This window comes from Astatotilapia calliptera, chromosome 2 (assembly GCF_900246225.1).
Source record: "Astatotilapia calliptera chromosome 2, fAstCal1.2, whole genome shotgun sequence".
Lineage (NCBI taxonomy): Eukaryota > Metazoa > Chordata > Actinopteri > Cichliformes > Cichlidae > Astatotilapia > Astatotilapia calliptera.
Window position 1 is genome coordinate 35,739,416 of NC_039303.1, and position 23,058 is coordinate 35,762,473.

The 23,058-nt window shown below is 37.0% G+C and overlaps 1 protein-coding gene across 4 annotated transcripts in view; it reads right to left on the minus strand.

Annotated features, from left to right (window-relative positions):
• Nucleotides 1–23,058, minus strand: part of diaph2 (diaphanous-related formin 2) — a 356,357-nt gene that overhangs the window by 104,074 nt on the left and 229,225 nt on the right. For all 4 annotated transcript variants that reach the window (XM_026146176.1, XM_026146184.1, XM_026146200.1 and 1 more), the window contains exon 25: nt 21,494–21,623. In XM_026146176.1, the coding sequence (XP_026001961.1) occupies nt 21,494–21,623 (130 nt within the window). The remainder of the gene's footprint in view (nt 1–21,493; nt 21,624–23,058) is intronic.

Sequence of the window (23,058 nt, forward strand, 5' to 3'; positions counted from 1 at the left end):
TCTGATTTCTACATATAGTAATAGTAATAATCTGTGGGACAATATTGCTGCTATTTAACTAGTTTACATTCAGTCTTATCAAAGGTTTTGCTTGAGTCTAGACTAAGAAAGGCCAACTGCTGTGGGAACACTAGAATGAGAAGAGGATAAATTGTGGGAGAGGGTCATGAACTTGACTGATATTTTTCTATTATTTATCTAAGAAAACCTGTCAGTGATATCCCATCATGATCTACAGTTCACCGGTGCATATTCACAGAAGAGAAGCGACTTTTTAAAATGAGATTTTTTTTCTTTCTATTACTTAAAAATTGAAGATGGCAAAAATGTATACTAATTATAACCTACCGTAATTTCTTCTCAGTTTACTCCAGAGGGACAGGTGGAAGTGTTATGAATTTTCAGCAAAACAACAATGATGAGGAGGAGAAGAAAAAGACAAAATAAAGGAAAAGAAACAAAAACAGTTCTTAGTTTTCCTATTGTTTTTTAAATTAATGTTAGTCACTCTTACTTCTCTTCTTTACTCAGTTTCTCTGGCCTCTGTTCTCCTCCCATTTGTAGCGCAAGAGCTCCCTCTGGGAGAGCCACACAGATCAAAGTCTGTAGTTGGGCATATTTACACAAATCTTAATAAAGATGGCTGATATAAATATACAGCATGTCTATCAGGTACAGTAAGAAGTTTAACTACTTTCTCTGCAGTAGTTAAACAAATATACGTAATAGATAAAACTTTTACTTGTATCAGTTAAACCAATCCTGGGATTTTTTTAAAGCAACATTTTCTCATGAAGATAGAAATGGATTATTGCAGTGCCTAAAACTGTTAATCTAATATGGCCCCCTTAAAACTAAATGTATGTACTGAAAAAAATATCTTCAGAGACTAAAATCTAACACTGATGACCATAAATGCATCTCTTCAAATTTAATATATATGCACTACATGAGGTGATTTTTTTTTTTTATGACAAAACAAAATGTGCCTGATGTGTACTTAGTGAGAGCTTTTCAGACATAAATTCACTGTATGTATGGCTGAAGATCCACGTTCTACCTTTAATTCAGAGATAAATGTCATCAGTCTTTTGTAGATTTTTTAATAAAGAAAAATGTGTTTGTGCATTTGTGATGGTGTATGACTCATAAGAACTGTGTAGGGTGGACGATGACTCAAATCTGTGTTGGCCTCCCCATTTTCCTTTTTGCTGATGAAGTTCTTCCAGTGTTCTTCCACAACACTGGATTTATTGATCATGACATGTTGTTGTTATTGTCGAACTTGTCTATGACTCTGTTAAACATTTATTTTGCAATGGTTACAAAAATAGAGATGTTGACAGATAACTAAACTCCCAGCATATCTGCATTTAAAGGAAAATTCCCGTCTAGTTTGGTGATAGATCTCACTTCAGGCTCTCAGTGAAGTTCTTCAGTCCAGTATTAAAATGTCACCCTTTAATCATTCTGTGTTTGTCACCATCCACACAGACAGCAATCCTTTGCATTATCCAAGTATAGCTCTGTAAACGGTCATAATCACATTGTCATCCCTGATTTAGATTTAAATTATGTATTCATTTCAGGAGAAAAGACAGCCAGGCTGTTTTTGATTGGCCTTAAACTAAGTAGCCATAGTGACGAGATATCTGTTAAACGTTAGGTCACCTCCAGTTAGCAAACAGATTTTATCTTCCAGTGCGGATGACTGGTTAAGGTGGTTCCTTAACAACAGGAGGAGGACGTGGAGGTAACTGAATGTCTTAAATATGCTAACTCACTAGAAGCCGTGGAGCTGTGTACAAGGTATTTGGCAGTGGAAGCAGGAATACATTTTAAATTATTCAGTTTAAGGTACAGTCCTCATTCTTAATGCAGCAACCTTTGCAGGTTGGATTTAAACCTAATCTTTGCAACTCATACTTGTGCGTTTTGGGTAGCAGTGGAAATTGATTGATAGTTCTTTTCAAAATCTTGAGTGGTGTTTTGGGGTGCAGCCTTTTGACAGTTCTTCCTGGAAAAGGAAAGAAAAAAAGCACCTTCCACACTTTGTTCTAAGGCTCTCCCAACATATTCACTTGCTTCATACATGCTAAAAGCCCAGGGGGCTTGGGAAGTGTAAGCAGTTCAACTTTCCTCTTAGACCTCTGTTGCTATTTTTTAAAAGGTTATTATTTTTTCTCCAATAGCACAAAAAATATCCAGCCTATCTTTACTTTAATGCAGGTCAAATCGTGGAAACGATGGATTACACTTATAAATACATTAATGCTGCGTGCTATGTAATCAATGGGCAAGCCTGACAAAATGTGGAAACATTTTCTGGTAGAAAATTTTTAATTTCTTTTTAAACTCATAAATGCTCGAAACCCTCCTTTTTTCTAATATAGTTTTGTTACCAGCTGCTTGTTCCACTTCTGCATGTAATTTTATTGTGACCTACATGTGGCTACCAAAATTAGGATTTCCTATGTCCCTATATCACACTAATAAAGTAGACTCAGTAAGATTCATAACCCTTACATGATGAGAAAGGTCAGATCAATTCCAGCACAATCCACATTTGTCTTCATTTAGAAGTCACCATATAAAGAGGACGTATGATCCCTTTAGAAACACATGTTTAAACCGTAGAATCATTAAGTATTTAAACAGGGTTGTATTCAGTATTCATTTGGCTGGAGTGTTGACATGTCTTTTGTTTTTCATTCAGGAGACGAGACTTGGTACGCACGATTGCCGAGCCATAAACATAGTCCCTTTCCACCTCAGGCAATCCTTAAACTCATCAGCAGGGTAATGAGACTTTTGAGCTACGAGATGAATTAACTGGCTATTTGTCTTGTTTTTACCCACCACATGCAGAGTAGTTGAATATAGCATGGGGAGCAATCCCGGACTGTGATATATGTGGCAGGACAAACTGACACATAGCTGAGTTTAAGAAAATTGACTGGGTTTCCTGCAACAATGTGAAACAATTAGTCTCTTGCATTAGTCAATGTAATAGAAAAAGGACCTTGAAAGCCACTTCAGTACTGAAAGTTTGAATATAAAGCCTGCATGCACACACAGAGTAAAATATAAATTGAAATAAAGGAAACCTTTTAATAGTGGAGAGAAATCTTAAGTCAGTACCATAATCCTTTACATATAGTGCTTCTAACATTGGCTTGCTGTCCAACTAAATTCAATGGATGGGACTGTGAGTGGAAACCCAAAGAAGGCTCATGTTTTAGACGCTGCACTTGTTACATAAACTTGTTTGTCTTTGCAGAGAGGGGTGGGATGACTGCTCCTTTATGTTAGAGCTATAACACAATGCAGGAAGCTGCCACAGTTTAATGTGTTCCAAACATTGGTGTATTGGTGTTCTGTAAATGAGAGGCAAAATGTAAAGAACTTTACTCTTTCATGTAAAATACTATCTATTGACCACATCTGGTATAAACTGGTGACTTCATGTCAAGTGAAGAAGACACACTGTAATCTAAAACCTTTGCAGATGGCAACCACTACCAATTTAATTGAACATTTTATCCTTAAGGAAGAGCTTTTTATTGATAACAAGTGAGAACAAGTGAAGTAAAACCAAGTAAATAAAGGCCCCCAAAAGAATAACCAAGCCATGAGATCCCTTTAATGTAGGGGCCAATTATTAAGGTAATTAATACAATTTCCTTGGTCTACATCACACATGCCTTCGCCAATTTGTACACTAGTCCATTTCACTTCTTTCTATATAACCAATGTAGCCAACTTTTGAACCAATATAATCTGCAAGTGTCTTTTTAAAGACAGATGCACTGCAACACTACAGCAATGTCTTTCAGTCAGCTAAAGAAGAGATTCTTATTGAAATCACTCTTTCTATTTGCAAAGATTCTGTAGGAATTATTAAATCAGTTAACCATTTATTCTGGGACGCAATGCATAGATAAACAAAATGATAATCACATAACAAATAAATATGTTAAAGGGTATTTTAAGTGATCGTAGTTGCAGAGGTTATATAGTTATTATATCTGTATCTATATATAGTTAAAGAGTGGACTGCTACAAGTGCCAAAAGACTACCAACAACACAATGGACCTAAAATTGCAAAAGATATACAATACTGGGGTGTTTCTGCTGTTATCTAGTAGCCCACAGCAGCCTCACTGTGCTTTCCCATTTACCCATTACTTACGGGGGGTTTGTAGCTTGCAGCCAGTCACCCTATTGTAATAACCAACAGCTTTAGGCTTTGCTAAAAGCTGTTGTTGCTCTAGATGCACGCTAGACACTCCATGAATATAGGTCACCAGTTAAATGAAATTTTAACCTTCTAAGTATCATAAATGTGTCTGTAAAATATGTCCTGGGGGAATTATTATAATAAAATGATTCCAGTCACAGGAGGGAGAACGTTTTTCTGCAGGCAAATTTCAAGCGGACTTTCCCTCCTTCTTGGTTTTAAACTTCATTTAGACAATGCCTCATCTGATTTGAACTGTGAATAGCAAGTCAAATTAAAATAAAATGTCACTCCTGTAATTGGGGTCCTGCTGTGTAATCAAAAAGTGCTCATGCTCAAGATGCATATGCAAAAACTCTCCATTCATAGTTTTGCAGCCACACGTAATTAAAATATAGACAACCATGAATGTACCCTTCTCAAGTTCATACAGCTGAAGTGACAGAGTAAGGTAACAGCCAGCAACAATAACTTGCTCATATCTTGGTAAAGCATAGGGCATTGGCCTTTGGAAGCTTTTTGGCTATCTCACAATTTTAAAGGAAGCAGCTAAATATTAAATAAATATTAATAGGGTCCTTTATTGCCTAAGCTTGACTTTTCCATAAAATTTCATTACATTAGGTCGGGTAATTTGTTGTTATTCTGGTGACAAGTACCAAGCAGCATAAGATAACACACGATGGCAGACGAACAAATGTGAACACAGAGGACCAGCATCACCTTTACAAATGATGTTATAAAGTAGCATGCAATGAACCTTTGTGTATATCTTGAGTAGAAAACTGCTCAAAAAAGACCCATCCTGTTGCCATGGCAGCTGTAGAGTCAGTATTTGTGTACAGGTAAGCTTCTGTGCAAGGACCTAAACGGCTGAATGTTTCTAAACCATCCAAGAATGTTTTTCATTTATTTATTACTTTGAAGGGAAGTATTTTTGATTTCTGTTCATTTGATGATGATGTTGATTTCTTTTCACTTTTTCAGGTTTAAGTACAGCTTGGCCAGTAGTCGGCAACGGTTTGCAGACAACCTGATGTCTTCCATGTAAACTATGGGGGACTATGGCAATCTGATGGAGACCAACAATCACAAGGAGTGTCAGACCAGTTACTACAACAATTAGGAGGTGGCTGAGCCCAATTACTTAAAAAAATAAATACATAAGAAATCCCACACCATATTCCTCTCTCTACCAAATATTAAACAAAGCTTTCTCTGACAAAAATGCAAACAGTCTAAATGAGGACTGAGCCAGCAGAAAAACAGAATTGGACTGCTGTGTCTTCAGCTATTTAGAATTACTTAGGTTTGTACCATGTATTTGATTAAGTTGGACTGATGGATTTCAAAGCGGAAAAAAAAATCAGTGAGGAACATGCCCTTATATAATACTTAACTGGTCAAAGTGAAGACTAGCAGCATTTAAAAGTTTTCATTCTTAATATAAACAAAGGGTAAGCAGGGCAGAGGAGAATAGAAAGCTGCAAAACTGAGGCAGAGGCCTCTCCAGGTAAAGAAAAAAGTGTACAGGGGAAGCTGGAAACAATAATGGGCTGACATGAAACATAATCCCCTCTGTCTGAGATTTTATTGGCAGCCCCTCCAAAGAATGGTGGCTCCCCTATTATGACTTAACACATCAAAATCGCAGCATAGCACACACAGAAAAGGCCACCTGATGATAAACACAGCAGACAGCGTCAGAGGCTTTATCTTGTGGCTGCCTGCAGCTCGACACAGGTTCAATTTGGCCTGCAACAATCGATTCTGTCCCTTCTTACCTCTGCTTCATTTGGTGGAATAAAAACAGACCTTTCGGTAAAGAGCAGGTCTCAGCTGGTATGCCATGTCAAGGCAAAGGAGAGGAAAACTGGTGATAGCAAGACACCTGAATTGCAGCTGACCATTAAACAGGTATTCACATTTTTACAATCACGATATTTGAATCATGGTCAAAATAGTGGATTACAACTTGCATGGACTTTGAAAATTATATATCAGTTGTAATACACAATAATGAATAAACCCAAATGAACAGTGGAGCTTTAGGAAACTATAGCTTTAAGCTATGCAAATAAAATAAAATAAACATTTTAGGTCATCTTCTATACCTAAATAGCAAACACAGAAATTTTATTATTATTTATTTATTACTATTTTGCTTAATAACTTGGGTTACAGATTAGTTGTAGAAGCTGAAAAGAAATTTCACGTACTTGACCTCGTTCTTCACCTATCATGCAAAATTTATCATAAACAAATTTAACAGAAAATTAGGAAATTTGCTGATTGGATTATTGGCTTGTAAAGATGGTTATCTTTATATACATACGCCTTGGTTATTCGAACTATGCCATGCACCATCTATAGAGTCAGACAGTACTCTACAAGTAATAACCACATTGTAGTGGCATATAATAATGCTATAAATAAATATGGAGTATAACGGATATAGTGTTGGTCTTGTCCATTATGCAGTACCATTGGGTCGACATGTGACTGACCACTAAATTCCTTCTGCAGCATGATAACGACCTGCTATAGATATGAAGAACTAGCTACAGTCAAAAGAAGAAAACGAAGTCTCGCAAAAGGTGTGAACTGCCCACACAGACCCCGCTCTTTGAAGTTCTTGCATGTTGTCTTGTGTGTTGATTAGGATTAGGAACAGACTGCAGTTTAAGTTGCATCGACTGTTTGTTAAATTTATAAAAGATATCTTTCTTGGTTACTGGGGTGCAAATTTCTACCCCACCAATGGACATTTTACATGCACTAATTCACACAGCTACTAAAGGTCGCCGAACTTTAAAACATGATGTTACTTCATATCTTGCACAGACAACCTATGGTATTGTTTTCCTGGGAAAAATTGAGGCAAGTCGATTTATTTATGTTTTTGTATTCTGCCCCTAAATATGAAAGGCATTTTTTGTGGAAGCCACCTTCTTGTGTTTAATGCAAGAGTGACGCCATAACTGTCTTTATTTGAAGAGAGCATCATTATTTCCTGAGATGAAAGCAACAGAGGTGGAAATGATATCATACTCATTACATGGGAGGAAAACACTCTGTTATGGTGGTGGGCAATATAGAACCTCCTTTTCATGACAATTATTAATACCCTGTCCCATTAATTTGCAATATCATCCCCATCTCCAATGAAGGTTATCCCTCTGCTCAGTATGCAGGCAACCTGGCCTCAAATTCTCAATTTCACATGCAAATGTGGAGCAACTGATTTAAATAATATTTGAATATGGATTGCACAGTGTGACTCCATATCACAGAGCTGTAAAAAAAAAAGAAGGTGGAAAATGTAAATCGTCAACATGTAAGAGAAAGGTCATCGTGCGGACCTGTTAGATTTATTTTTTAAATAAAGGGCTTGCTGCTAAATTAAACTCATTTCACAAGGCCTGAGGACAAAATTAGAGGAGATTGGTCTGATTTACATCTCAAAGCCAAACAAACACAATACAGTTCATACAGCACAAAAGAAGCAGTTTCTGATATGATAGTGGATTTATCTAGTATATGATCAACAACAGCAGTTGCTTTTATACACAAAGATGAGGAAAAATGGATGATTTACCAACTTGTAAACTAGTTCACAACGATATAGCTGAGTCTGCTACAATGCTGCGTTCTGTTTGCCTTAGAGTCAGAGCTCAGACAACAGTAAACTTCTGCATGGTGTGCACTAGTAGTGATTCTAGAAAACCGAGGAAATGTAAGCGGCTGTTCTGACTTTCCATGTTGGAAGTCCAACTTTAGGGAGCAATCCAGTTGAAAATTCCAACCCCATACTTCAGACTTCAGCTGTAAAGCATCATCAAGTCACTGGTGCACAATTTTGCATAATGTAAAGAAAATGTGTGGCAACAACCATTTGGAAGGTGACAGATGAAGATAAGCACGATGTTGGTAGACCTAAATGTAACACATACAGCGAAAGCTTCAACATAGGCAGCAAATGTACTGCCACGTCTTCGTTCCTCTCAGGTGTATTAACCCTTTAAAGCCGGTCGGAGCGGCGTAACTATTTTTAAATCCGGTAGCACTGCAACCACGTAAGCTAGCGCAATAGTTTTTTTTGCATATGAAACCGGAGGAGTTGTACTTACATCTTATGCCATCAGCTTGTCCTCGGTCACGGTTTCCTTCCACATATAGCTTTGCAAAAACTGCATAAAAAGCGCTTGCAGCAACAAAAACATAATATTCCAGAAACACGCTTTGCCGATCCGATCAGCTGTTTGTAACACTTCCTACGTCCATCAGCGTGAACGATCACATGTCCGCCATGACCTGCCCGAAACCAGAAGTGACGTCATTTTGCGGAAATGTAGTTTTTTACCATCAGGGCCTCATGAGCCTATACTTGTGTTTTTAAAAGTTATCTTTGACTTTATGACTTTCTGTGTCGTTTCTGGGATGCTGAGGACTCATATTGCACTGCTGGAAATATTTTATTTTGATGCATATGCTGTTATTTTGCAAATTTGCACTGTAATATTTATTTTCGTTTTTCCTGCAGTATATAAAAATTGGTGTATTTCAAAAATAAAACTATGAAGACACTTAAAATAAATTTCCTTTGGTGGGAAACTAGTTTGTGCAACTTTTTTGTATTTACAGTTTTGAGGGATAAGCCTCTTAAATTTCTCTAACTAGAAATATATGTTAAAAAATCAAAAATGATTTTAAATTTCTTTGTAGTTTATTGCACTTTTTTGCAATTTATGTAATTAGTATGCACTTAATGCAGACATATTATTAAAATCTGGGCTATAATGGTTGTATTGATGTATAGCAACTTGAAATGCTCCAAAAAATGGCTCCACAGCATGTAAAAATATGCTATAAGCTCTGGCGGACTTGGTTCTATGGCAGGTCTTAAAGGGTTAAAAAAGGAGTGATGGTGGAATCTTCACGCAGTGGCATGTGTTAACTAAAAGGGACACATAGGAATCTGTTCCCCTGGGCCTAGTAAGACTCCAGTGAGTAGCACTGTCATGTTTGCCTATGCTCTTATATATTGATGAAAACCCATGATAAAAAAAAATACTCAATTTAGAATCCAGAATCAATTCTCACCCCCACAATTGCACAGGAGATGGCGAAAGCTGCTCAGATTCTTATGACAGCATTTCATCCAAAGACACGTTTTCTCAAACAGTGGTCAATAGAGGCAGAGCATGCAGTGAAGCATGGAGAGCAAAACAGAGGCACTTTACCGCAATGACCACCTAGTCAGTAAATTATGTGTTGCTTTTCTGGGTAAATAGCATGTCTGTTATAATGTGTATTTTTCCTCCGCGTCATGGTGGAAGTAATTTCTCTATTCCCATCTGACAGAAAATTTGCAATTAAAAGTGTAGTTTGAAATTAATTTCCCCATTTATTTAAAGCACAAATGATTTTTGAGCAAACTTTTTGAACATCTGAAGTTCTTTCAACAAGTGGCTTGTTAGTTGCTTCCTGACACTCAGAAAAAAAAATCTGTGGAATTGGGTATAAAATTTGCCTGATATTAATTAATCACTGATTGTCCTTGTGTAAAATTATTAGCACTCTGCTATTTTGTTTGACATTATCCTGTTTTTCAAAGTCGTTTGTGGCATTCGGCTATAAAAACACTGTTTTCTGTGTTAGATTATTATAAGTTGACTTCTGAATCCAAATGAAAAATACTTTTTTCCACACCGTATTTAGAAGTGAAGTGTTCAACAGTCTGGGCTTCAAAAATAAAATTTTATATTCCAGTTTTTGAACTAAAAGTAAATGACTGGGTAAATAAAAAGTAAATGCATTGATGCCAAAATGACTATTGAACAATAGTGTCATACCTATTTGGCAAGCTTAGCCTATTAAATATAGACCTTACCACTGAAGCATCACACAAGCACATAACATAAATCCTTAACTGGGTGGGCATATTGTACAGTGGATTACGCTCTTTCAGTCAGTTAATATCACAAATCCTTGCACTTGTTATTGTAATGTTGCAACAGGGCCTTATCAGGAGAGTGCAGGGATCACCTCAGAGAAAACTCAATTTCCGGCTCATTTGTACAACAATCGTCATCATCTTTCTTATCAGAATAGCCTGACAGACATGCTATCACAATTCTCTAGATGAAAAACAACTTCAAAGTTCCCCAATGTTTAGTAAAAACTCCTGTCAATGACTTCTTAGTTCTGTTGCTTAAACCTTGCTATGACAGGTCAAATGCATCATGTCATATGCTTTTGTCATTGCACAATGCATACCATATAAATCAAGCTTTGTGATAATATTCGGAGTCAATGGAAATGTCGAGCATTGTAATGACTTCATGAAACTGCTACATGGAGACCGAAATCTCTGAGGAGTACAGAATATTGTAACATTTATCTGAGCGGTACTGGAGCATTCCCTACATACTTGAAGGTCCACATACTAGTGCAATTAGTAAATGGTCAACTGTAGGGCTATCTTGCAAACAAACATTGCCTCACCCCTAAAAATGATGTTGTGGTACATAAATACTATGAAGGCCTGCAGTCCTTAACATATATATATATGTAAATGAAACAGAGATCTGCAAAAGCAGTAAACTATATTTTCTATTAAAAATCATGTACATTTTTTGAGGAAAAAATATGTCATTATAACAATAATTGTGCAATATTATCTGCTCAGATATTAAATTATTGCAATTATGTTACAATTATTTTCATCTTAAGGAAAGAATGGTTCTTGCTGTGTTAGTATAGAAAAATCTAGTTTTTTTTTTTAAATGGAGCTTCCTTGTTCACCTCAGCTACTGGAACACTCCCAGCATTGAAAATGGTCTACTGCGACAGCCTGAATTTCTAGACTGGCAAAAAGCATTATTCTCATTCCTGGTCTCATTGTCAGCTCTCATTGAATTCTCCTGCCACAGACTGAAGCCTGATGCTAAGCAGGGCTGCTGGCCTCCCTGCATGCGTCTATCTCTGTCTACAGTCATACTCACTGGCCAAAGTGGTGATGTAAGAAATCAGAGGTGGAGGGAAAGGGAGATGGACAGAAAAAATAAAAAGAACAAAAAAAATGAAGAAAGAGAATAGTTGTTTTGCTCTTACAATGAACTACTCATCCACCATGAAGTGAGCACAGAAAAAACGAAAACTCTCTAGAGCTCATCACTCATCCTGTGCTGGTGGAGCTAGACAGGTCTGTTTCCTGTTCCTAATATTCTTCATGACAGACTGTCCATTTACACTGCTGGCCTCGCTGATCCTCCTCTATTACTTTCAGGTCCAGGGAAGGGTATACTTTCAGCAACAAGTAAGAAAATTGTTTCCATTTCTAGTCATGGTGGCTGTTAAGATGACTACTGGTCAAGTGTACTTGATATTGGTATCGGTGTGCATCACATGTTTAAATCAACAATGTGCATTTAGTGTTTACAATGCAGCAAACTATCTTTTTTTTTTACAATTATCATAGCATAAAGTTGATGGCTAAGGTTGCAAATAATGAAAGCATTCCTGCTATGGTATTTAAAAAATACACTATTTATGTCTAGTTTAAAGCAACTTTCAGGACTCCCAAGGCTGTAATTATTTGTATAGCACTAGGGCTGCCACGATTAGTCGTCTAGTCACAATTACGTCGATTATCAAAATCATCGACGACTGATTTAATAGTCGACGCGTCGTTTGAAGCTTTGTAAGATCCCAAAAGACGCAGGAATAAGTAGTAGGATTTAAGAGTGTAATAACGGACTGAAACAGAAGATGGCAGCACTGCATGTACAAGGATGCCAGCTGCCGTTAAACCCCGAAGAAGAAGAAGAAGCTGTGTCCCAGAATTCATAGCGCAGCCCAGCTCAGTTTACAACAATGGCGGCAGCTAGTTAGTTTTAATGTTACTCTTATTATTCTTTCTGGGTCATAAAATAAACGTTTAACATATTTTCAGGCGAGAATGTAGCTGTGTAAACCTCAAATATCTGCTCAGTTTATCAAGACGCCACATACTTTCAAAAGCGCTCCGACGTTTTCGGAGACGTCTGTTACCCACTAGCTCGATAGCTAGCCGGGGGCTAGGCTAACTAGAGCCGTGAGAACACCGGACTCCCGGCAGATCGTCTTCAAACCCACCGCCATCTTTCGCTGCTCAGGTTAAACATGATATATGAGCCACTTAGATAACTTAACAATGTTATTGTTTGGCTTTTTTCAGTATTTTATTTGTTCCTGAGTAAATCGGTTTGGCTGAGATTAAAGTTATAGTTTTTGCACAGCTGAATAAATGTCAAGCAGACAGCTGATCATCAGAAGTGTGAGATGCTGGAGAATTTGCTCCGGTGTCCTGTTATATTTTAGATAGCAAGGAGTTTATTAAACTTCACTGAAACAATCTGCAAATTTCATTCAAATTTAATAAACTATCATCTTGTCTTTATTTTTAGTTAGCACAGACCTTAAACACTTAAAGCTGTAAGCTAATGATAGTTATATAAGAGCAGATGCTGCTGGTGCAATAAGCTGTACTTTTACGTTCAATGGATGATGATCTGATTAGTCGACTAATCGCAAAAATAATTGGTTACTAGTCGACTATCAAAATAATCGTTTGTGGCAGCCCTATATAGCACTAAAGAATATTTATTCTAGAGATGGACCGATCCGATATTACGTATCGGTCCGATACTGACCTAAATTACTGGATCGGATATCGGAGAAAAATAAAAAATGTAATCCGATCCATTAAATATCACGAAAGCACCTCACAAAACTTGCAACACGCCGTAACTCACCTCAGAACGTTAGCACGTCGGAGCAGTATGCATCAGGTGATAGAGCAGCTGTGGCATGCGGGACCTGTCGGTGGTCTGGATAGCATGTGGAGCTTCGCTAGCAACCCGGCATTTCATCTCCGACAAAGTTATCCCCGAGAGAAGTAAAGCAAGTGTGTAAGTCCATCTCTGAATGTTTGTAAAGCATTCCTGCGTTAAGCTTACCAAACGATATATGGAGCGACTGCCTCTTCTCGCTGCTACTTCAATCATGAAACTGCTTAATGATCAGCTGATCGGCTTTTCTGTCGCGAGTCCGTCTCTCTGGTTTGTTTTTGGCCCACTTTGCACCAGAAAGAGGAAACCATCGGCTGAACAACAGCAGCACGTTTAAGCTTGATCAGCTGTTGTTAGAATTTATTTAATATTACTTTCTACTCGAGGATCTTTTTCTACAGCTGACGCTGGTAACTGTGCAGGGGCGGATCTAGCAAAGTTTAGCCAGGGGGGCCGATAGGGCATTAACAGGGAAAAGGGGGCACAAAGACATACTTTTCTTTCTTATTCTCATTTAAAATGTCTAGCTTTTAATAAATAATTATCTGACACCCAAAGTTTTAATTTGATGTAAAATGAATAGAAGTCCATTACTGTATATAGTGACTATTAAGTCTAATATATATACCCTAGTAAGCTATAGTACTTTTTACTTTGGGAAGGTACCATCTGTGCAGTCTGCAATTTTGTTGAAGAAAGATGTTGAATCTATTTAATATTTCTTGAAAAATAATTGATTTCTGTGCATTTTTTTTCACACTGCATCAAATTAAGGTTGATTACGTCGATTAAGCATCATGAGGTGGAGCGTGAGGGGTGGTTCCCTATTTTTTATTTATTTATTTTTGTTGTTGCTGGGAGTTGGAACCCTATTAGTTAGGTTGCTTAATATTTACGCTAAGTACTCTTTAAAATACCAGAATAGGGAGGATGGTGTAGGTTTAAGTTTATTAGATTGATCAGTATTGCTGAACTATGAAAATTTTTTTTTTTGCATACAGGTATAACAGAATAGCTCTAGTGTAGTTGTTGTTTTAAACTTGAGTATGAACTTATACAAAATGCAGCAAGATATTTAAAAAAAAAACAGTTTTGTTGATTAAAAAACACTATATCGGATTCATATCGGTATCGGCAGATATCCAAATTTATGATATCGGTATCGGTATCGGTCATAAAAAAGTGGTATCGTGCCATCTCTAATTTATTCAATAATAAAATCACCTCTTTTTAAATAGTTCTTAAACAACATTTCTTCAAGTCATATTTCAAAATGAAAAAAGGTTGTCGATTAGCTAATGTGTGTTTTGGTTCTAAATAGGTTTTCAGCATTTAAGTCTGATGGGAGATTTACTAAGAAGCAAACGAAAAATGTGACTCGAGTAAGTCATCTTGGTGTGCACAATGTTTCTACCAGCTCTGCGTGTCAGGAGTAGGCCACTTCCTCTCCTTTTTTCCTTGTAGACAGCATCAGTGAGCTGAAATCTTCAGTGTTTCTATAGATGTTCAAAGGGGTTTAAAACCACCCTTTGATTAGGATTTATAAGTACAAAGACAAAGCCAGTCTACTGTTGTCTCAGGTGTGCACTCTAGGTCAATGTACCACTGGTAGGTGAATCTCCATCAAGGACCGAGGTTATGTTCCTTAGAGATCAGGTGCTTCTACCTTCAAAGTTTCCAAAGTCATGACCAGCTTCTCTACAGCCGGAGGCATCCCAAAGGAATTCAGCTCTTGTGGACAGTTTACCAAAGCTTGTAAATTAAAATGATATTCTTTGTAAAACAACTGTATAAATCACATTAATTACATGTTAAAATAGATATTAAAAAGTTTCTTCAGATTTGCCACTTTATAAATTACAACAGCGAGCCCCATACTACACCCTATTAACTCCCATAATTAAAAGGCAAATGGAAATCCCATTGAGAATATTAATATGCACCTAAGTCAGATTGTCATTCAATTACTTTTAAGCAAGAATGAAAAGTGTGCCTACAAATCTACAAAGGAAGATTTAACTGTCTGTGAAATAGATTACTGTTGTTGTTTTTCACTGCTTGGGGTGGCTCAAGACTCATCCAACCTAGTATTACCTGGAGACCTTTAGTAGTTTCTAACATTTTCAGAGGTTATGTACTTATTAGCATGTGAATCTGCCATGTCCATAAAAATACTGATAACGATCTTATATAACACTGAGGTGTTGTATGAGAGCAATAATAAGCACAAATCTGCACCTTTATAGTCTAAATAAAGAACAAAAAGTGCCTAAAATACAAGTGAAAATTTGCCAAATGACCCATTTCATTTTAGTTCCATTTGATGAATATTATTAGAATATAATTATATTGTGCTAATCAAATTAATATTGCCCTGAAATCCTATCTGAGTGTGAGTATAACACAGTCTTTCCTTATCCAATGCAAATGCACCACACAAAACAGAAAAAAAGTAGAACTGATGACAAAACTGGGGAATGCCTCTTTGGTGCTGAATAAGGTACCCACAAGGGAAACAGACCTGATAACAAATGAAGCTCTAAAACCAGGTAAATAGGTCTATGTTTCTTACACAGGAGTACTATCGCTTTAACAGCAAGTGATCTGTCTGTCTGTCTGTCTGTCTGTCTGCATGAGTCAACTTGGGTTTCTAATAACGAAAAGCAAGTCTCTTGGCCAAAAAGAGAAATAAATAAGCTTTTTGTCTATTGCAGCAGTACTTATTTGATTTGAATAATGTCTATTCTTCACATTCCCCAAGTTTCTGCAGCTGACTTCAGTAAGATACCCTCCCATCCCTGGACTGGCAAGGGAGGAATATCTTCTCAACCCAATGATTCTATGCAACTGCACAAAAACTAAAAGACAAATGATCCTTTCTGTGTCCCACCATATCGAGAAAGGCATTTTGTCTACGTAATACAGAGCCAAGTACTGCTCTGAGTTTAAATGGGAAATGGGCACTGCTTTATTATGCTGCAGTGCCTTGAAATGAATGTGGATAATAGATATATTCACAGCGGTATTAATATCCTCAGAGTTCATCTTTTTTTTTTCTCCCCTCATTCTCCATTTTCCCTCTCACAGGCTCCAAAGTACTTTGCCCTTGGCTATGCCTTATACTAAATAGATTTATGAGAACATTTGTGTCATATTTCCTCTTTTCCCGGATTGTCAAGACAGATTGTCAGTGCACCACTGATTGAGTGGAATCACCACACAGACTTAGTTCCCATTGTCAGGCCCCACATATTCATCTCTGGGGGAATTTAACAAGGCAAATTGGCCAATGACACTTCTCTCCAGCCATTGCCACTCCTGTTAAGATGGGGTCAGGGGTATGAAAATAATAGACTCTATCGCTACATTTCAAATGATTAGAGTTTCAACACTCAATAATATATTTATAAATGAAAGGATATACAGTTTATACACAGAACGACTATCTAGCCTCAGTATTGCCCACAGTGCATCATCCTAGAAAAAGATTTGCCTAGAATGCTGCTTTATGTCGAAGAACAAGCCAGGACTCCACTGTGTGTGCTGGGCAGCTGAATTATTAATAAAGCTGCTGAAATTTTGAGCATTTACATTGTTTGAGTAAAAAACCTTGCAGCCACAACATACACTTTCCACAGCTCATACAGCTAACTACTGTAGGATTATTATCAAAGGGGCAACCTAAAACAAACTATTAACCAAATGCACACAAATATAACTGTTAAATGAAAGTAAATGTAGTACAGTTAAAGTAAAGGTTTACCAAAATCAGCAGCCAAGTCACTTTATTTGATGTTTTTTGTAATGCACATTAATGGTTTGCCTATCCTGTTCCACAGTCTACTGCAATACTGCAACAGTTCCCATTAATTACTTAGTTTGAGCATTCAATTAATCAGTCCGTATGATGGCGTGCTGAATTATTAATGCCTGCAGGAAATACTACCAAACGTTGTGCAAAAATGGCAGCATCATTAGTTTGCCATCCTATTTGACTAGAATAATATTGAAAGAATAGTCTGAAAATAAAATCATACAAATCTATTTGAATTAGTCTCACTCTTGTGTACTGTACATTGTTTGTGTCAGTCTGTGCAAATCTAAACAAACAAGTTAATTATAGTCATGTTATAACAGATTATGAATCAACAATATGAAGTCCTCTGGACATGTAATTTCTCAAAAAGTAGAACTTTCTTGGCTGTTTTCAAATGAATCACAGTGGCTTTATCAATATTCTGCCAAAGGCTGGTGCTTTGTCCCGTACTGAAATCTTTTTAGTCAAAATACATTTAAAATGTTTGATTCTGAAAGAATTATCAAAAATAATTATGGTGACCACGGAGGAGAAAATGTAGTATTGCACTATTAAATGTTGTGCACGCCATTACGATTGTGCTTATATTTTGTTTGTTTTAAGCGCTTCCTCTCACAGCAAGAATATAATGGATTGTGCAGTAGAAGTGAAAAGTAGAAGTGTGGTGAGACTTATTTAAATGAAAAATATGTAACAGTATTCCCCTGTGTTATTCCCACTAACAGGGTCCGCATATATGAAAGTAATGAACTGAACAGTTAATTTCACACAAAGTGCAGAAGGTATATACAAAGTGTTTCGTGCATGTTTACATCTGAGACTATGTAAGGGCTCTCTGGGAATCATATTATCAGTGCACAAAAACATTTCAGTATAACTCTGATTGCATGTTTTAGGCTGTTGTCATGCTGCAGAATGAATTTGTGCCTGGCCGGATGTGTCCTTGATGGTACTGTGTGATGGATAAGAATTTGCCTGTGAGCTTAGGATTTACAAGACCAGTAAAAGTTCTATCGTGCAAAGAATCTCACAGTTGCCTGCAGACATGCTTTATTTTGGAGCCCTCAAGTCCTTCAGCAGACAAACTGCCAAATATTTTGCATTTTGGCTCATCATTCCAGAACATTTTTAGGGAGGGCATTTTTTCTGTATCGTAGTTCTTGCGTTTTCAAAAATAGGTGCAACAGTAACTGAGGAATTGCTCTTCTGGCCACAAATCCTCCCTAAAGGGTCCTTTTGAGCAGACTTCTCTGAACTGTAGGCAAGTATACCAGGGTCTCACTGATTTCTGCCAATTCTGAGCTGATGGAGCTGCTGGGTCTCTTCCATTTTTGAAGGGAAGTCAGCTTGACTTTTGTCTGCTGCACTCAAGTTTCAGTGGCAAACCACTGCGTTTCCAGTCCTTACCCTAGCCTGTTTTTTGTGCCTCTGCAGAGCAGCTTAAATAGCCCATTTGGAAACACTTGTTTGCTACAAGACATCTGCCAGAAAGAGTTTGCTGATGACCACCATGTGGCTTGTGTTATGCTCACTCTTGCCATGGTCTAAAGGTGTCTCTTTCCACCATGACAATCTCATATTTGAGTATAACCCATTTACAAATTGCACCGTTCATTAGCACTTGCCTGCTGTAACTGCTTAATTATCTCCTGTGACGTCCCCAGCCCGTCTCGTCTCTCTCTGTGTCTAGTCAGTCTGAGTGCGCTTGTCACTTCCTGTTTTATTTTGACAGACTCTCGTCTCATGTGCATTGTGTTCAGTTTCGCTTCCCTCTTGTTACTGATTTATTCCTCCTGTTGTCCCAGCTGCCTCCACTTCCCTGATTACCCTATTGTGTGTATATTGTCCCAGTCTCCCCTTGCCTTTGGCCAGATTGTCAGTTCTACCTCCATCGTTCTCGTCCATGTTCCATGTTCTTTGTGTTTAGTTTTGCCCAGTTTGTTGTTAGTGAAAGTCTGAGTCTCATGTTGCCTTTTTTATTTCGTTTGATTTTGTGCAGCCTTACTAAACGGCTTGCTTTCATTAAGTTTATTCTCCTAGCATCTGCATTTGGGTCCTCGTTAAAACGTGTGACACATTGTCTAAGTAGAAGTGCTGCTCCACATTCCTAATGAAAAATATAGTTAATACTGATAATTTTGCTACCATTTTGTTGTGAAGTATCCTTTTGCTGAGCAGAGAACAGTTAATTTTGAAATTACAGAAGCAAATAATTTAGCCAGTGTCATAGTTTTTTTTTTGTTATTGTTAATGTTGAAGTGCCTGATTGTCATTTGGATAGCAGAATAAAGTAAAATGTAAAGTGTGGTACTTATTTTACTAAAAGTTCACATGTTTCATAGTAACATTTCTTTAAAACTATATGTCCACAGTGAACTGCTTAAGGTGGAAAAAGGAGGAGCCTTTCCCTCATTAAGATCTGGAACATTTGCAACTTGCTGCCTCCTTAAATAATCGTGGATTTTAATTAAAATTGACCTTTACAGAGGTAAGCTTTGAAAATAGCTGAATCCTATGAGGAATGAAGGGTCTCCATTGAGAACATTCACATGTGCTGGACTTAGTTATTGTTACCCTCTAATCTCCATTATGGTACACACATTCCTCCTAACAAGACAGCCTATAAGGTATAAAAAAGTTGAACTGCCTTTTTGGGTAACCCAAACTTTTAAAAACAAACAGACTGGACTACGACTGGCAGCGAAACGAATCGAATAAGCTGCACAGTCTGACACGATAACTCAGTGGTGTTGCGGTACTGTAATTTTTTTAAAAAACCCTTTAGACTAGAGAACACTAAAGTAGCTAATCAAGGAAACAAAAACAAACTACGATTTCCTACTGACATTAGACAGGATTGACTGCCCTTACGAATGAGGCTTATTAACTGTACTTTTAAACCAGTGTATTCATTATACGTTCATGTCACACATCACTCCCTACGTCACTTTAAATCAGCCGCTCTCTAAAAGCCTCTAACAATTTACAATCAGAAATCATATGCTTGTACACCTGAGATTTACTGTAAGAAATAATAAATATATATATTTAGGAGAGGATGAAGGTCATCTGTGCAGCTCCATATTACTCTATATGAAATTACTTTATTTTGTAGGGTAAATGCTAATTATATTGTATAGACTTAATATGACAATTCTAACAAAGCCAAAAGGTTTCCAAAGAAACAATAACATTATTTTTTTTCCATGGATGTTTATATCAATAAATCATTAAACAGTATGCGGTTCAAGTAATGTAACATGAAAAAGAGCTTTCAATAAATGTGAAAGTAGTTCTGATTTTATATTAAACTGTTAGATTGTACAATGTGCATTCAGATGAAATTAAGATGAATAAACCATTTTAATACATTTTCTATAGTCAGTTTGCCTAAAATGAGACCAAAACCTTGTAAAAGATCAGGAAATAGCGTCAAGCAATTAACCTTCAGGGACCTAATATGTCCCTGAGGAACATTATTAACTGTGCTCTTGTTACCATAAACATTTGTGAACTTCCTCTGAAAGTAGGCAACAACAATACATTAAAATCAAACTAGTGGGTGTAAAAACTGTTAATGTCATCCAAGCCAAAAGTGCAGGTACTGTCAGCTTTAGAGCTTTTTAACCGATCAAAAGAAGAGATGTTTCAATTTTTGTGGTTTCTGAGCTTGTTATAAATTCTATAACATATATCAAATAATGCACATGTACGAATAAAAAAAACAAAGATACCATTTTGACTACGATGACCTGTAGGTACATTAGCATATTTTGTGTAAAAATGTGAACGGGAGACCGCCTGCTTGAAAATCCAGTGTAATGTACTATACGGGATGATTGATGAATGGACAGTATGTGGTGTAAGTGAGATGCCGAGTAAACCGCTTTTTGCATCCCTACTTCTTAAATAGATCCTGAAGTTTGGTTTTTTCCCAAGAGGCATTTATTTACTGGTCTCACACAACTAATTGGTTTCTCCTTGAATAATTCATTTCCATGAAATGACAAAATTGATACAATTCAAAATGTGTGCACATGGACATCTTAATATATGCAGCGGTTGAAGACTATTCAGCCCACTTACACAATGGCTGGCAGTCCCAGTCAAGTACATAATTAGTTGAATTAGATTAAATAACCAATTACGAGACTAACAAAGTAAATAAGCCTGCAGGGATTCCACCAATTGCTTGAGAATAGAATTAAAGTGGAATTAGTTTATTGACAGGCTGAATGACAGTGTGGTCAGACAAACAACTCTATTCCTGTCACAGAGACAGAGTACCGACTGACGTCCAAGGATGAAATGTATAAGTGTCCATACAGTACTTTAATTATAGTACTTTAATTACATCATTTTAACTCAGTATGAGCTACCATAATGCTCACAAAAGTAAGAGACTATAAGAACATACACCATCGGGGATATTTTAAACTGGTTAAACTATAAAATACGTTGATATCTAGATGGTTGCAAATTCCACTCCAGTTTAAGATGTGCTGTGGTAATAGCACAGTAAAGATGTCTATAGTGGTATTAGCAAACTGGTCTGTGACTGGGAAAGTCTTGAGACATACTACACAGGCAGACAGACGTACCTTTGCTAGCGTTCTCCACATGCTCCAGTTCATCTGGAAACCTCAAAATTTCAGAGTAGCTCTCTTCACACTTCTCAGCCAGGAAATGAAGAAGTGTTGTATTCTGACTGACAGATTTAGTGTCTCGGAGCTGAAAAAGATGGAAAAAAAGATTCACAGATGTTTAGAGTCATTTACTTGAGGAAAACAATGTCCCTTCATTTTCTCAGTGAAGGTACATGTTGTCAAACCAAAGGGTTTTTTTTTTAAATCCTCAATACCAGGCGCTCTTTTCACTTAAAATCAGTGACTGTTATAAGTTTTTAAGCATGGTCTTTTCCCTCATTCAGCTCTGGAACATCTGCGGCTTGATATGCCTGCTTCCTTAAATAATCATGTGAATTTTAATTAAAATTGAGTCGATGTAGGCAAGCTTTGAAAAGAGGAAAGTGTTTTTCATCACAACATTTTGGCAAAAACAAAGATTTATATCACTGAAGACTATGATAGGAATGGCCCTTTTACTTAAAAGCAGTTTTTATGTGTTCCTGTTAATATACACGAAGCATTGGCTGTCATTTTGGACCAACTGCATGGTAATAATAATGCAACTAGTAAGATGTGCTTTAGAGAAAGAGAGTGGAAGTGTGGCTAAATTAGATATAATATTTATTTGCTAAAACAATATATTTCCTGGGATCAATGTGTTGTATCTCTACATTATATTTTATTGTCCATAGCCACACTGACAATGTTAAACATAATTGTTTACTCAGAAACACAAGAGGGATTTCTCTGGGGGCTGTTGCTGTACATTCAACAAAATTAGTTCCTAACAAGCCAAATGCCCAAATTTTGGAGAACTCCAACTCACACTGATTACAATACATAGGGAGAAGGTAAAATAAATGAGACCCCCCGAAAATGTGCAACCAATTACTGAAGACTAAACCGAAACAGATAATAATACACATATGCATGTACAGTATATACACAAATAATAACCCCACTCCCCTGAGAATAAATCGCTGGAGCAGGAAAGTTTGAACAAAAGTAATGTACTGCATTTGCCACGTGTGTGTGAGTCTGTTCATAAGCTGAAGCTTGGATTCTTCACATCAGTGCATAGAGAACTTGTTCCATATTCATTGCCCACTGTGATTGCTATGCTGTTTGAATGGCATGCTGGGAAAGCTAATTAGCACAGCCCACCTCAGTGTACTCATACTGATAATATCCATCCTGTAAACAGCCTGCAGCTGGACATGGAAACACGTGTGCTCATGCGCACACATGTAGGGAAAAGAACAGGCAAAGAGACGCTGTCACACATCAGCTCAAAAACACACACACTGTTGTCATTAGAAGAGGATCAATCATCGTTTCGCTAATCACAACTGAATTTCATGGAAATTTAATTGGTTTATTGTCATATTGCCAAACTGTTATTACTGCGCAGAGAAGAGAAACTTCCAAGATTAGTAATATGTAATATGAGACAATTAAAATATAATAATAATAATAATAACAACAAAAAATGATCCTTATCTGGGGTAATCACAGACCTATAAAATTGCATTGTATTG